Below are 14665 nucleotides of genomic sequence, written 5' to 3' on the forward strand. Positions count from 1 at the left end.
GCTCTGCAAAGCAGCAGAACAGCCAGAGGAAAGGGAGGGGAGGGGACGTGGGCGGCCCGAGGTCACAAGGGGCAAACGTGAGCCAGAGTTCACACCCAGGTCTGGGTGCCGCCAGCTTCTTCAACTATCCCAAAGCAGCAAGAAGCAGGACCTGTAATTATCCTTGTCTGACCAAGGAGGAAAGTCAGAGGCAGTGCCAGAGGAGGAGCCTTGGGATTTCAGCGTTAGAGAAGATTTCAGAGATCATCCTGCCTCATCCGCTAAAGGTCCAATTAAGAACAGGAGAAAACTGAGACCCAAAGACAGGGAATGGCCTGGAAGGATGGACACAGGACGAATGCCAAGTAAATCAGTTACACAGAAAGGTCGGAGAATTCAACAGATGATATTGGGACATCTGGACATCCTTGTGTGTGTGTGTGTGTGTGTGTGTGTGTATAATTAGACTCCTACCTTACACCTCACACCAAACTCAATTCCAGCATCCCCCTCACATCTGAGCCACTACTCTCTTCCAGTCATTCTACACACATATTGAGCCCTGGACACTGGGAGATAAAGCCTGGACTCCACACTGAGCCACCTGCACAGAAGACTGACCAGCCAGGAGGCAACTCGGGTCCTAGAAACCAGTATGGTGAATGGGGCAAGCATGGGCTGCTACAGAGCACACTGCCAGCTATGGGGGCAAGGATGGTCTGGAGGGCTTCCTGGAAAGCTGAAAGGAACAGGCTTTTTGGGATGACAAGGTAAGGGAGGGTGTGGAAGGTGCTAAGGCACAGAACCTGGTGGCTTTTGTCTGGGATAACTGGCTTCTGGCAGATTTATAAAAGCTTGTCAGGACTTCCTTGATGGTCCTGTGGCTAAGACTCCGAGTTCCTATTGCAGGGTGCCCAGGTTAGATCCCAGGTTGGGGAACTAGATCCCAGATGCCACAGCTAAGAGGTCACATGCTGCAACTAAAGATACCATGTGCTGCAACTAAATAAATAAACAAATATTGGTGTAGCCAAATAAATAAATATTGAAAAAAATCACTAAATATCAAAATGAAATTTCAAAAAGTTTCCTCTATGTAAGAGTATTAACTTTCGTATAGATTATCTATTTTTTCTTATTTTATCAGTTGACTTTAATTTTGGTTTTCATGCTTTTTATATAAAAAATTAAATTTTTATGCAGTCAAATCTATCCCTCTTTTCCTTTATAGGCTTTTGCCTTTGGTATCGTGTTTAAGGAAGGTGGCTCGTGATTATATATTTAGCTCATATTTTACACTGATAATTTCTCATTGTTGACACTTAAATCTGTAGATCACCTATCCATCTATAGCTCCGTATGTGTGTATACGTGTATGGAGAGAGGTTTGAAAGCCTTTCCTCTAAGGCATGAAGATGAGAATCTCTTTTACTTTCTATCTTCCTGAGTTGTTTGAATTTTCTCAATATGTTCTTCCTAAATAGAAAAAAAAAAAAAGCTTAAAAAAAGAAAAAAACATGCTTTAATCCATCTGGAATTTCTTTTGATTTGAGGTAAGAGGCAGGGATCTAATTTTACTTTCACCAAATGGATACTTCAGCTGTCCCCGTTCGGTTTGTCATCTCTGCAATAATTTCCACGATCGTCTACCACACAGCACACACTCAGATGTGCGTGGGCTGTTTCTAGGTTTTCTAGTCTGTGTTCCCATGTGCTGGTTCCGCCTGGCACGGCTCCTTCCGCGTGGCTGAGCTCTGCTCCGGATGCCCCTCCTGTGGTCCTGCCTCGGCTTCCAGACAGAGTCCAGCTGTGAATTTAGCACTACGCAGCCCTGTGCAGAGGCTGGACAGCGACTGAGGGGTGCCTCTCCGCCGAGTCCGTCCACCTGCAGGCCACACCTGGGGCACACCAGCTCCTCCCATCATCAGCCCATTTCATCCTCATCGAGTTCCTAATGGGGAGATGGGTGAATGTTAGCTGGGAAGGGTGTGGGGAGCTCCCAGAAGAGAGAGCTGGGCAGCCCTAGCAGGATTACTCTGGCTCTGACCCAGGAGATTTGGGGGAGGGGGCAGCCTGGGGAGGGTTGAGCTGGATGGCAGCATTAGGGCGAAGAAGGGAAAGGGATTAAAATCCCCACCCCCAGCCAGCTCCTGACAGTGTAAGAGGCTGGATTTATCTTTCTGGCTACAGAGAGCTGGGCAATTAGGCCTCTGCCCTCACTTCTGCCGGGGAGCACTCAGAATGGCTCATTAGGCAGGAGAATGAAACCCGGCTCAGCCTGGAGCACCCGCTCCCTCCAGACCTTCCTGGGGGTTGCATGTCAGTGTGGAGACAGGAGAGCAAAAGCTGGGGGGCCCTTCGGAGGGATTATCCCTAGGCCCGGCAGAGGGCGCTGCCGAGGCCACAGCCTCTTACAGATGCCCATCACCTCCCACCCCATCCATGCTCCCTAGGCACTCAAGGTGGTCATGGAGGTCATGAACAAGAGCTTAATTGTCTGCCCTGGAGTGCGGCATGACTACGCCAGGCACCCCTTCAGTGTGGTTTAGGGAGAGGGGGGTGGTGTGTGAGGTGGGGGGTGGGGTGGTTCCTGAAGGCCAGAGACAGCCTGGCTTTAATTACAGCGCTAAATCCTCAGCTCCCAGCACTGCAACAGCCTCGGCCAGCCTCTCCTCTCTCTCTCTCATGGATGCAATAATATCATCGCCCATTTTCTTATCCTCATGGCAACCCTGGAGGGTTCACAGGATTAAATGGGTCTTATCATCTCCAGTTTAGACCTGGGAGAGCTGAAGCTCAGAGGGCTCCTTTCTGACCTGCTGAGTCCCTTTCCCCCAAAGCACTGGAGTAGGGAACAGCCATCCTTTAAAAGTTGGTAGGGAGGACACGTTTTCCCCTATTGGAACAGTGGTCTGTCCTGCTCAGGTGTCTGTTATCTAACTGGACCCGTGGGGCATGGGTTTGTACCTCCACCTAATTCACAAGCAAGCTGAGGCCCAGAAGGGGTCTGCCTTTGCCTCAGGTCACTCACTCTGTCGCTGGAGAACGCAGGGTAGAGTTCAGGCTACAGCCCCTTAGCCAGGTGCATCTGGCTGACTCTAATCACACCCCTGAGCCCATTCCCAAGGCTGCTTCCTCCAGGGAGCCCACCTTGATTCCTGAGTGAGAGCCATTCTTCCTTGCCCTGTATGCCTGTCAGAGGCCCACAGGGTGTAATAGGACAGGAAGGCATGGAGCTGCGAGACTCACCCGCTCCTCCTACCTACTGGCAGAACCTGACCCCAGCCCCAAGCGTGGGCTGGGAGGTCCCTTGGCTGGGTTAGCACTGCTCCCTGCCAGCCACAGCCAGGGGCAGCGGAACACAGTGTGTGCCCACACTCTCCAGACCACCCAGTGCTCCTTGGGGTGCTCACTCGGGACTCATCGGGGATCTAGCTTGCCCACCCTAACTGCTTTCCTCACTTGCTCTTCAACTCACCTGCTCAGTCATCCTCCCTCTCCGTGCCCAAGGGCCTCCTCTGAGAAACAGTCACCACCCACCTGGGCGGCCCAGGGCTCCGGGTGCTGCTGCGGGAGTCCAGGGGAAGGAGCAGGGGACGAGGCCTGACCCCTTTGTTTGAAGTGGAGACTTCTTAGAGGAAGAGACATTTGCAATGAGCTTTGAGGGGCAGAGACCAGAGAGAAGGCATTCCAGGCAAGGGGGTCAGTGGAGCGGAGGGCAGAGCTGGAGGGGGTGGGGTAGGCTACCCTGGGTGTGCAGGTGAGAGGGGCCGATGGATTCCCCCCCAGAGGCTGTCTTCCTGCCATGGTGGGAGGGGCTCCCATCGGAAGAGGCAGGGAAGGAGATTTATTTCGTCTGTGTTCTTCCTCCACTATACTATTCCTGGACTCTACTGAGACCGCGGCCCCTCTCACGCACCCCTGGGCATAGCATGGACTCCTGACCCCAGGAACGGCCTCATCCAGCCAGGTAGAAATCATGGGATGACGGGAGGCATCATCAAAACTCTTTTGCAGCCAGTCAGCTGATGATACTGTCTAGGTGTCTCTAGAATCCCTCCCTTAGCTGCTGCTTTGTGGACCCCTCCCCCTAGTTGAGGCCTCAGCCTTCTCTCTGGCTCCCTGCCCTCCCCACCTCCACTCAAGGTCCCTCAGCACTTTCTCCATGATGGAACCAGAGTGGTCCTTGCACAGTCTGAGTCCCACTGGGCCCCCACCTCCCAGGATGGAGCGCAGGCTCAGGTCCCCTTGGCCACGCGCCTCTCCTCACATCGAGAGCTGCACTAGGCCAAATTGGTTTCAGTTCTCAAACACAAGACACTCAGCTGCAGTAACACGCAGCTGCCCTGCCTTCCCCATGCTGGCATGACATGACAGCTGATTCTCTCTGACACTAGCTCAGACAAGCTTTCCTGCCCAGGATGTCCCTGGGCCTTGACAGTGATCACCCTGGGTGGTCTGGACCTCAGTTCTGGTCTGCTCCCCACCCACCCGGGAGCCCTTCGGGGGAGGGGAGGCACCAGGTTTGATATACTCAGGGCAGGTGTCAGGACAGAGTCATTGATTGACCAATGCATCCCAGACAAGACTGGAGTGAACAGGGGAGAAGGCACAGGGCTGGGGCAGCAAGCAGGGGCAGTGCAAGCCGTGCCTTCAACTCCTGGGCTTGAATAAATCACTTCCTCTCCCTGGAGCCCCATCCATACAGTGGAGGACGGCAGAAAAGCTTGGCGCACCCTTGAAAAGGCAGATGTAGAAGTGCAAGACTGTCACTGTCTGCCTCCTTCAATGTCTCAGACGGAAGTTCCTCCAGGCCTCTGACCTATATCCCTCTTGTGACAGTGAGTCTGGTCTTGACACTGTGCTGCCTCCCGCGGACGCCGAGTCTTCAGGGGGCCCTGTGGGGACGGCCTGAGAACCGTCTTCTGTCCTATCCCGTCCTTAATTGGCAATATTAGAGTAATGAGTCACAGACAACAACCAATTAATTACCCCAGTTATAAAAAGCTTCTGCTTCCCCTTCCTAGCTGTCGAGTGAGCTGGCCTCTTGCTGCCAGGCTCCTCCACTCCCTCGGTGTTGGCAGGAGGGAGAAGATGTCATTTCACCTCTCTGGTCCTCAGTTTCCTGTTTCCTTATTTGTCAAGTGTGTGTCCTGGGGGGAGGGTTGGAGGAGGTGGGAATGTGGAAGAGGGTCAGGAAGGAAGAACAGCCTGGATGGAGAGGAGGGGCAGCCTTCCCAGGCTCCCAGCCCCCCTCCTGCATCTCCAGGATCTACCCCAAGACTGCAGGGTCAGCTCTTAACCAGGGAAGCACGGAAGGTGCCTAGTCTGGCATTCCAGCCACTCGTCAACTTGTCCCAGACGCTCCTGGTCCTGTGCTCTTTCTATCAGGCAGCCTCCCAAGTCCTCTCCATTCCCCTTTACCTCCTTGAGGGAGGGAACGAACAGGCCAAGCTGACTCCATCTTGAAAAAGAAGGAAACTCCATCTTGCACTTTCAGTGAGCTTTGGACCACGTGCCTGGGAGCCATGGGGATAACATACCTAACTGGTCTCCTGGACAGATAAACACCAGATTCCATACCAAGATTTCCCGTTGCCAAAAAGAATGTAATACTCCCCTATGTAGTCAATCGCCTTTGTAATCTTTACGGCACCCATTGGTGTAGGCTACAATGTATAACCAGCTGACCCTTCTGATTATGAATCACGGCTGTAACCTGATTATATCTCCCTTTAACACTTTCCAAGCTAGGTTTAAGGAATTTGGGGATGTGGGCTTGAGCAGTACACTTAAAGGCATATAAGGTTTTCAACAGAAGTCGGTTGGGGTCCCTGGCTAAAGAGGAAACTCTGCCTCGGACGCGCTGGTGTAATAAACTGCACTCCACTCTCCACGTCGTCCTTCTGAGTGAGTTTGTTTCCCAAAGCGTTTGGCTATAACATCCTTGAAAGCTCTCCTTTAAACACACCCAGACTCAAAACATGCCTGTCTTCCTGGCAGCCTCCAACTCTTGAGACTCTTGCTGCAAATCTATCATGGACTCCAGGTGGGACAGGGCTTCAAGCCTTGATTTCTCCATCCATAATCAGGGCACAACAATTAAACATGCCCCACGGGGTGTTTGCCACGCCCCACAATCAACAGGGCCGTGCCTGTAAGAAGTCATCCACTCCCTGCACACAACACGTGCTAGACAAACATTAACTGTTACTCTCACACTTCATTCCCAGCCTGAGGACGAGGGCTTCCGTGACTCACCACCTGTCTGTCACCTCATCTCACAGATGAGGCCCGAGAGGTCCAGCTCCACCAAGGAACCTGACCCTAGGTTTCCCTGACTTGGAGACACAAGAGGCTCCCCCAAGAGGTCCTGAGGGGGAAACAGGGGTGGGGGTGGTGGTAAGGGGTGCCCAAAGGAGGAGGGGAAGGTGGGGATGAGGCCCGAAGCTGGACCCCCTTCTGCTGGCCGAGGCCTCTCCTCCACCCCCTAGACCCCAGGGGTTCTCCTTCACCCCAGCCTGCACTCCCAGGGCTCACTCTGGGCCTCCAGCTGTTCAACAAAACTTAGGTTACAGCTTCTCTGCACCAGCCCGAGTCTGAGACACCGGTCCTTCACTGCATCAGGCCAGGAGCCCATCACAGTCCTGGGGAGGGGCTGAGAGAAGAGAGTGGGCTGAGGTGGGAACCCAGGAAGTGGGTGGGGAAGCAGGAGCTGACTGGGGAGGGGTGGGGTGGGTAGGAAGGCTCGGGTTGCCTGAGGTGAGCTCAGCCCTTTTTGCAGAGGCCCTGCTACCTGGAGCTGCTGCAAACCCTCTCCCCTCTAGCCGCCAAGCTGGCTCCTGGCCTGCAGCCTCCTGCCATTGCCCCATACCTGGCACCCAGGCCTTGGCATCTTATGGAACCTACACCGCTTGGGCCCCCAGTCAGCTCAAAACTGGCCTCACCCACCACCTCCCCCACTCTGAGCCCTGTGCTAGCCCCAGCCAAGACCCATCACTTCCCGACTCCACACAGTCTGTGACTGGCTGGCCCTGGGCCCACCAAGAGGTGTGAGGTCCCCCAGGAGAGCGGCCTCCTCCAGTGTCTGATGGCCAAGTGCTTCCTTCTTAGGAGGCCAGCCATCCTTCTCCTCCCTTCCTCAGCCTCAGCTGTCTTCCCACTCCACCCCGGCCCCACCGAGAGTGCTCGACCCACACCACGCGGACCAGATCTGAGCTCTGCCCCTCACCAGCTCTGCGACCTTGGCCTGGTCACAACGTCCCTGGCTGTTGCCCCAGGTGGGAAGTGGTAGTGATGACATCTAGCTCATGGGCTTGGGAGCAACAGGGGTGGCTGCATGTCCAAGCTCAGCTTAGCACCCGGCACACAGGCAGACACACCTGGGTGCCAGCAAACTGTGAGCTCCTGCCTTCCTGACACGTGGAGGCCCTGCTGTCTTCTGTCCACTGTCTCCGGAAGAACAGAGCTCAGAGCAAAGCAGAGAAGATGGCCAGGGTGCCCTGGGCAGGGCCGTCCTCTCCCTTGCCTCATTTGGGTGTACTGTCTCCTGTGTGCTTGAGTGGGGACATGGCAGTGAATCAGGCCAGGTGCCCACCAGGTGGTACCTGCTTCTCACCATTTGAGGGTGATGAGCCCAGGTTCCTGGGTGAATCTAGCACTCTGTCCCCTCGTCCCTACCATCACAGGCAGGGAAGGAAGGCACACAGGCGGACAAGCTTCTCCAACCTCCACATGCAGGTATCCCAGCGATGCTTGGCCTCTGACCTCCGCCCCTGGTCACTCCAGCCTGTCTTGGGACTGGCTGATTTTGGAGGCTGGCCTCTTTGTTCAGACAAGCAGAAGGGAGGAGAAAGTTGTTTTCCAGGCAGCAAAGCTCTTAGATAAACACCATTTATCTCTCTCTCCGTTCCCTCCTGAAGGAATTGGGTTCCTTCAGAGAAGAAACTAGATCCATTGGCTGACAGCGCCCCAGGGACGGAAGTGCAGTGTGGGGTATGGCCTGGGGAGCCGGACACTGAAGAAGGCTTTCTGTATCCGGCTGAGCACCTGCTGCCAGCCCTGGCAGGCGTGTGTGGCTCAGGTGACTGGGCCCTGGTGCCAGCCCATGGCCCTGCCAGCTCCCAGGCTCCTGATGGCCTGGCCCAGCTCCCCACCCTCCCCTCTGGCCACCTGCCTGCTTGCCTGCCCATCGGGATCCACAAGGAAGCTGAGAACTTCTGCTCACCTAGGGGGGACACCTCCCTCTTGGAGCAGCCCACCCTGCCCAGGGCTCCACGAGCAACCCAGCCCCCCCACTGACAGGGGGGCGCCAACAACTAGCTACACCCATGACAGGGTGGCCTACTGCCTTGCCCACCTACTCAGGTAGATTTGGGAACTTCCACAGGCCCACTGTACAGAAGGGGAAACTAAAACCAGAAGGCCACAGCAGCGGAGTGACAGAGCTGAGGCCCGCCGCCCCCGCCCCGTCCTTGTCCTTTGGGGCCTGCCCCAGCACAGCTCACCGGAGTGGTGTCATCGTGAGAACGCTGGTAGCGCTTCCAGCGGCAGCCGTAGATGCCCGTGAGGCAGGAGAGGCACAGCTGCGGCTCATAGTACTGCAGGGGCTGGTGTCTCACCATGCTCGTGCCAGCGGCCCTGGTGCCCTGCCTTCAGGCGCCCATGGAGGGCCCCAGCTGGTCCTGTGGGAGGAAGCACAGGTCTGTGAGGCTGGGCAGGGCCGGGGACTCAGTCTGCACACAACAAGTGTCTCTGTAGCCCAGGTCAGGGAGGGTCAGCCTCCGCTCAGAGCCCTGGTGGGTCCTTGGCTCACCTGGAGTCAGAGGCCCATCCTTCGCAGCCCCCTGCCACCCACCCAGGACCTAACCAACCAACAGAAATCCCCTAACCCATTAGCTGTCACTCTTCTACTCCCACACCCTGGCGACCTGACCTCCTTTCTGTCTCCATGGAGCCGCCCATTCTGGACATTTCACACAAACTGAATCATATGATATATGGCCTTGTATGTTTTGCTTTTTTCACTTAATGTTTTCAAGGTTCATCCACGTTATAGCATGAATCAGTACTGCATTTCTTATGACTGGGAACTATTTAGTTGTTCTGCTATATCCATTCATCAGTTGATACACATTTGGGTTGTTACTTTTCGGCTGTCATGAAAACTCTGCTATGAACACATTTTTGTGTGTATTTTTATTTCTCTTGAGTACCTACTTTGGGATGGGGTAACTAGGTCATATGATAACTCTATGTCTAACTTTTTGAAGAACTGCCAACAGCTGTTTTTCAAAGCTGCTGTACGATTTTACATTCTCAAAGTACGGTCATTATCATCCCCATTTTACAGGTGAGAATTCTCAAGCACAGAAAGGTCTAGCCATTTGCCAAAGGTCACACAGCAGAGTCTGGCAGTCTGGCTTTAACTCGAGGGCTAGAAAACTATAAGTGAAAGTGTGAGTCACTAAGTCGTGTCCAACTCTTTGTGACTCCATGGACTGTATAGCCCACCAGCCTTCTCTGTCCATGGAATTCTCCAGGCAAGAATACTGGAGTGGGCTGCCATTTCCTTCTCCAACTTATGACCAAATCCAACCAGCCACACATTTTTACACAGCCCACAAGTTAAGAGTGGTTTTCACATTTTTTAATAGTTGGGAGGAAAAAAGCCAAAACAAAAATATATTTTGATCTGCGAAAATCATACAAGAGTCAAATTTCAGAGTCCATACATAAAATGTTTTACTGGAGACAGCACTCCTCCTTCATTTATGCATTGCCTACGGCTGCTTTGACTATAACTGCAGAGTTATGACAGAGACCACAGGGCCCACAAAGCCTACAGTACTTACTGTCTGGCCCTTTACAGGGAAAGCCTGCTGACCCTGCCACCACAGGGCACAGTGGCTCATGACGAGGGATCATAAGTGCAGCATGTGGTGGAGAGAGGAAAGGGTGCCGTGGGCACTTAATAGGGACAGGAGGGTCAGGGCATGCTTCCCAGAGACGGCGCTGAGTGGAGGCCTGCAGGATGAGCTCCCTCTCTCCCTCTGAAGCTCCCTCCCTTCCTCAGGGGCACTGGCTTCAGGCCCACCAATGACTTCTACGTCTGGGCCTTACTCAGGGCCTCTGCCCAACACCCCACCACCCCCACTCCCCAAGTGCTAACCTCAGCACAGGGATTACAGCCTCCACTGCAAGTGCAGGGATGAATTAGGAGCTTGCTGGGAATATTGACTGACCTGCAGCCGCCTAAGTGCTGGGAATTGTCTGGTGCAGCCTGTGCCCGTGTCTCCTTGGGGAGGCATGTGGACACAGAACAGATGCTGGGAGCTCTCTGACCTGAGCCGAGTCCAGGGCTCAAGGCGACAGTATTGGATGGGGATGCTGCTGCAGTCAGCTTAGCTCCCATGGGGTTTGGGAGGCCGGGTGGGGGGAGGCAGTCAGCAGGTAGGAGACCCTCTCATTTTTCCTTTATTCCTCTCCAGAAGGAGTGTGTCAGGGTAGGAATTCCCTGGTGGTCCACCAGTTAGGACTTGATGCTTTCACTGACAAGGGCCTGGGTCCAGTCCCTGATGGAGGAACTGAGATCCCACAAGCCACGCAGCGCAACCAAAAAAAAAATAGGAGTGTGTACTCATATACAGACTCCCACTTCCACAGCCTTCCAGAGGAGGTAAAAGAGCAAAATCCATAGCCAGGGAACCACATCTTATCCTGTGCATCCCCAAATGAGGACCTCTACTGTCAGGCTGGCCATCACACTTGCCCCAGGAATGGGGGAGGCAGCTGGTAGATGTAGAAAGAGGACTGGATTCATCCTGCCTTGGCCAATGACTTGCCCTGTAGCCAGAGCCACTCAGGGCTCTTCCCTGAGCCTTGGTTGAAGCTTTTGTCTTGACTTCGGAAAAAAGGTCAGATGCCTGGGGGGGAGGGAGGGCCGGTGGCAGCGGGGTGCACGGCTGCAATGACAGGGGTACAGCAGGTGGGCACTCTGCACGCAGGAGCCCTGCCCTCACATTCCTTTCCCAGGACCCCCCAACCCCGGGACCGATTCCCATGTGTCCTCTGCTCCCCCACCCCCCACAACTGAGCATTACAACCCACCCAGGAATGGAATTTCCATTTCAAGTCTGGAAAAGAGGGAAATAGAACTGCCTGCACCCAGGTCTCAGCCCAGGACTTGGCTGACAGGGGCTCTTGGAACTGCTCCCCTCTCACCCTCCACCTGCCGTGAATTTTCATTCTATTCATAACTGCAGGAGTATCTCTGAGAGGTAAACTTCTTCTTTTTCCTTTACACATTTTCCTGGGGCCATCAAGATCGCCAGTGGCTCCTTGCTCTCTCCAGGGGGGCCACCCAGACCCACACTGGCATAGTGACCAGCTCACCACCCCTAACGTGTCTGTAACATCCCTCAAGGCCTTTTTCTCACCAGCCCTTTGGCCACTGCCCAGGTCTCATTTCTCCCCCGGGTGGGGAATCCCTGCAGTAGGCCTGGCCTGGCCAATCTAAGCTCTCACCTGCAGCCAGAGAGCTTCCTAAAAGACAAATGACCAGGATCTGGCTCCTCCAGCCTCACCACTCCAGAACTTGCTGTCCCTTCATCTGGCTAATGCCTCCTGACGCTTCGAGTCTCCGCTCAGATGTTACCTTCTCTGGGGAGCCTTCCCTGAGACCCAGGTTGGGTGAGAGGGCTCCAGGAGTCCCTCCTCCCTCCTGGGCTGCCTGTGGGAGCACAGATGACACACCTGCCTCCCCCAGGGAACAACCTGAGTTACTCCCATTTCCCCAGTGGCTAGCACAAGGCAGTCCTGGGGGCTTCCTGGACTGTACTTCTGAAAAGGCCCGAAAGTTCTGCTAACAGAGACATGCTGTCCAGACCCTGAGTGGTTGGGACAAGTCCCCAGAGACCAGATTCTCCACACCTGTCCTGCTCCTGCCCAGACTAATGGCTTCACTTCCCATTTTTGGTTCTCCAAGTCACCTCCCAGGGCTGCTGCTATCAGGCAAGTTCCAAAGAAATCTCCAGCTTGGAGCCCTGCCAGCTCTCGGACAAGAGAAAGCTTCACCTCTTAACCTGAACTACCACAGCATCCCGTTTGCACAGGGAAGGGAGTCAGGAGGGAGATGGAGTGAGTGTCTGCTATGGAGTAGGTGAAGGATGTTGGGGGTAGGCATACCTCCAGGGGCCTTGCCCACCCTTATACCCTGGGAATGCACCTCACCCACTCCTTGGCTCTTCATCCCTCCCCCCGACTGGCCGGCTGCCAGGCCCTCACTGCCCCCAGACCCTGCTGCCTCTGGTTCCAGGTCTGCATGCTCTCCTGACAGTGGAAAGAGTCTCAAGCCCAGTGTCAGTGCCTGGCTATCAGCCTGGTCTCCTTCTACTGAGTTGCTGTGTGACCTTGGAGACTTATTTTATCTATCTGAGGAATGGGCACTAGATAGAACAGCACGAAAAGGACCCAAGGTTACAATAAAAAGGAATAAGACACTGATACATGCCATTAATACAGGGTGAATGAATCCTGACAACATCACACTAAAGTGAAAGAAGCCAGTGACGGAAGGTAGAGCGGGTGGCTTGCAGGGCACCATGCTGAGCACTGTACCCGTGTCATCTTCTGATGACAATTGTCCAAAATAGAGCTTGACAGTCTTCTTTTACAGGTTAGAAATATGGGTTCCAGGTGAATGGAGGAATAGGGTTCATCCCAATAATGAAATATTCAGTTCAGTTCAGTTCAGTCGCTCCATTGTGTCCACTCTTTGCAACCCTATGAATTGCAGCACGCCAGGCCTCCGTGTCCATCACCAACTCCCGGAGTTCACTCAGATTCACGTTCATCGAGTCAGTGATGCCATCCAGTCATCTCATCCTCTGTCATCCCCTTCTCCTCCTGCCCCCAATCCCTCCCAGCATCAGGGTCTTTTCCAATGAGTCAGCTCTTCCCATGAGGTGGCCAAAGTACTGGAGTTTCAGCTTTAGCATCATTCCTTCCAAAGAAATCCCAGGGATGATCTCCTTTAGAATGGACTGGTTGGATTTCCTTGCAGTCCAAGGGACTCTCAAGAGTCTTCTCCAACACCGCAGTTCAAAAGCATCAATTCTTCAGTGCTCAGCTTTCATCACAGTCCAACTCTCACATCCATACATGACTGCTGGAAAAACCACAGCCTTGACTAGATGGACCTTTGTTGGCAAAGTAATGTCTCTGCTTTTGAATATGCTATCTAGGTTGGTCATAACTTTCCTTCCAAGGAGTAAGCGTCTTTTAATTTCATGGCTGCAATCACCATCTGCAGTGATTTTGGAGCCCCAGCAGTAAAAATAAATGCGGGAGACCCAGGTTTGATCCCTGGGTTGGGAAGATCTCCAATATTCTTGCCTGGAGAATTCCATGGACAGAGGAGCCTGGCAGGCTATAGTCCATAGGGTCCAAAAGAGTCAGACATGACTGAGCACTTTCACTTTTCACAAAAAGAAATGAGCTATCAAGCCATAAAAATACATGAAGGGACCTTAAAAGCATATTGCTCAGTGACAAAAGTCAGTGAGAGAAGGCTACACACTATGATTTCAACCATGTGACATTCAAGAAAAGGTAAAACCACGGAAGTGGTAAATGGGTTAGTGGTTGCCAGGGGTTGGAAGTGGAGTGTGCAGGTAGATTTTTAGAGCAGTAAAACTATTTCATATGATACTATAGTGATGGATACATGTCATCACACAATTGTCAAACCACATAGAATATATAACACAAAGAGTGAGCCCTAATGTAGACTGTGGACTTCAGTTAATAATATGGTATCAACACTGGCTCATCAGTTACAGCAAATGAACCCCCCTAAGATAGTAATACCGGGAAAATTGTGGGGTAGGGGAAAGAGAGTATGTAGGAACTCTGCATTTTCTAATCAATTTTTAAAAACTCTCACCAGGGATTCCCTGGTGGCTCAGATGGTAAAGAGTCTGGCTGCAATGTGGGAGACCTGGGTTCAATCCCTGGGTCAGTAAGATCCCCTGGAGAAGGAAATGGCAATCCACTCCAGCATTCATGTGTAGAAAATCCTAATAGATATGAATGGAGGTGATGGAATTTCAGTTGAGCTATTTCAAATCCTGAAAGATGATGCTGTGGAAGTGCTGCACTCAATATGCCAGCAAATTTGGAAAACTCAGCAGTGTCCACAGGACTGGAAAAGGTCAGTTTTCATTCCAATCCCAAAGAAAGGCAATGACAAAGAATGCTCAAACTACTGCACAATTGCACTCATCTCACTTGCTAGTAAAGTAATGCTCAAAATTCTCCAAGCCAGGCTACAGCAATATGTGAACTGTGAACTTCCTGATGTTTAAGCTGGTTTTAGAAAAGGCAGAGGAACCAGAGATCAAATTGCCAACATCCGCTGGATCATGGAACAAGCAAGAGGATTCCAGAAAAAAATCTATTTCTGCTTTATTGACTATGCCAAAGCCTTTGACTGTGTGGATCACAATAAACTGTGGAAAATTCTGAAAGAGATGGGAATACCAGACCACCTAACCTGCCTCTTGACAAATCTGTATGCAGGTCAGGAAACAACAGTTAGAACTGGACATGGAACAACAGACTGGTTCCAGATAGGAAAAGGAGTACGTCAAGGCTGTATATTGTCACCCTGCTTATTTAAATTATA

General features: G+C 52.8%; 1 protein-coding gene across 2 annotated transcripts in view; it reads right to left on the minus strand.

The window, feature by feature from the left end:
* GDPD5 (glycerophosphodiester phosphodiesterase domain containing 5) overlaps positions 1–14665 on the minus strand; it is an 87950-nt gene that overhangs the window by 32385 nt on the left and 40900 nt on the right. For both annotated transcript variants that reach the window (XM_068988368.1, XM_068988367.1), the window contains exon 3: positions 8487–8663. In XM_068988368.1, the coding sequence (XP_068844469.1) occupies positions 8487–8603 (117 nt within the window). In that variant the 5' untranslated portion in view covers positions 8604–8663. The remainder of the gene's footprint in view (positions 1–8486; positions 8664–14665) is intronic.

The sequence above is a fragment of the Capricornis sumatraensis genome, chromosome 16 (genome assembly GCF_032405125.1).
Source record: "Capricornis sumatraensis isolate serow.1 chromosome 16, serow.2, whole genome shotgun sequence".
NCBI lineage: Eukaryota > Metazoa > Chordata > Mammalia > Artiodactyla > Bovidae > Capricornis > Capricornis sumatraensis.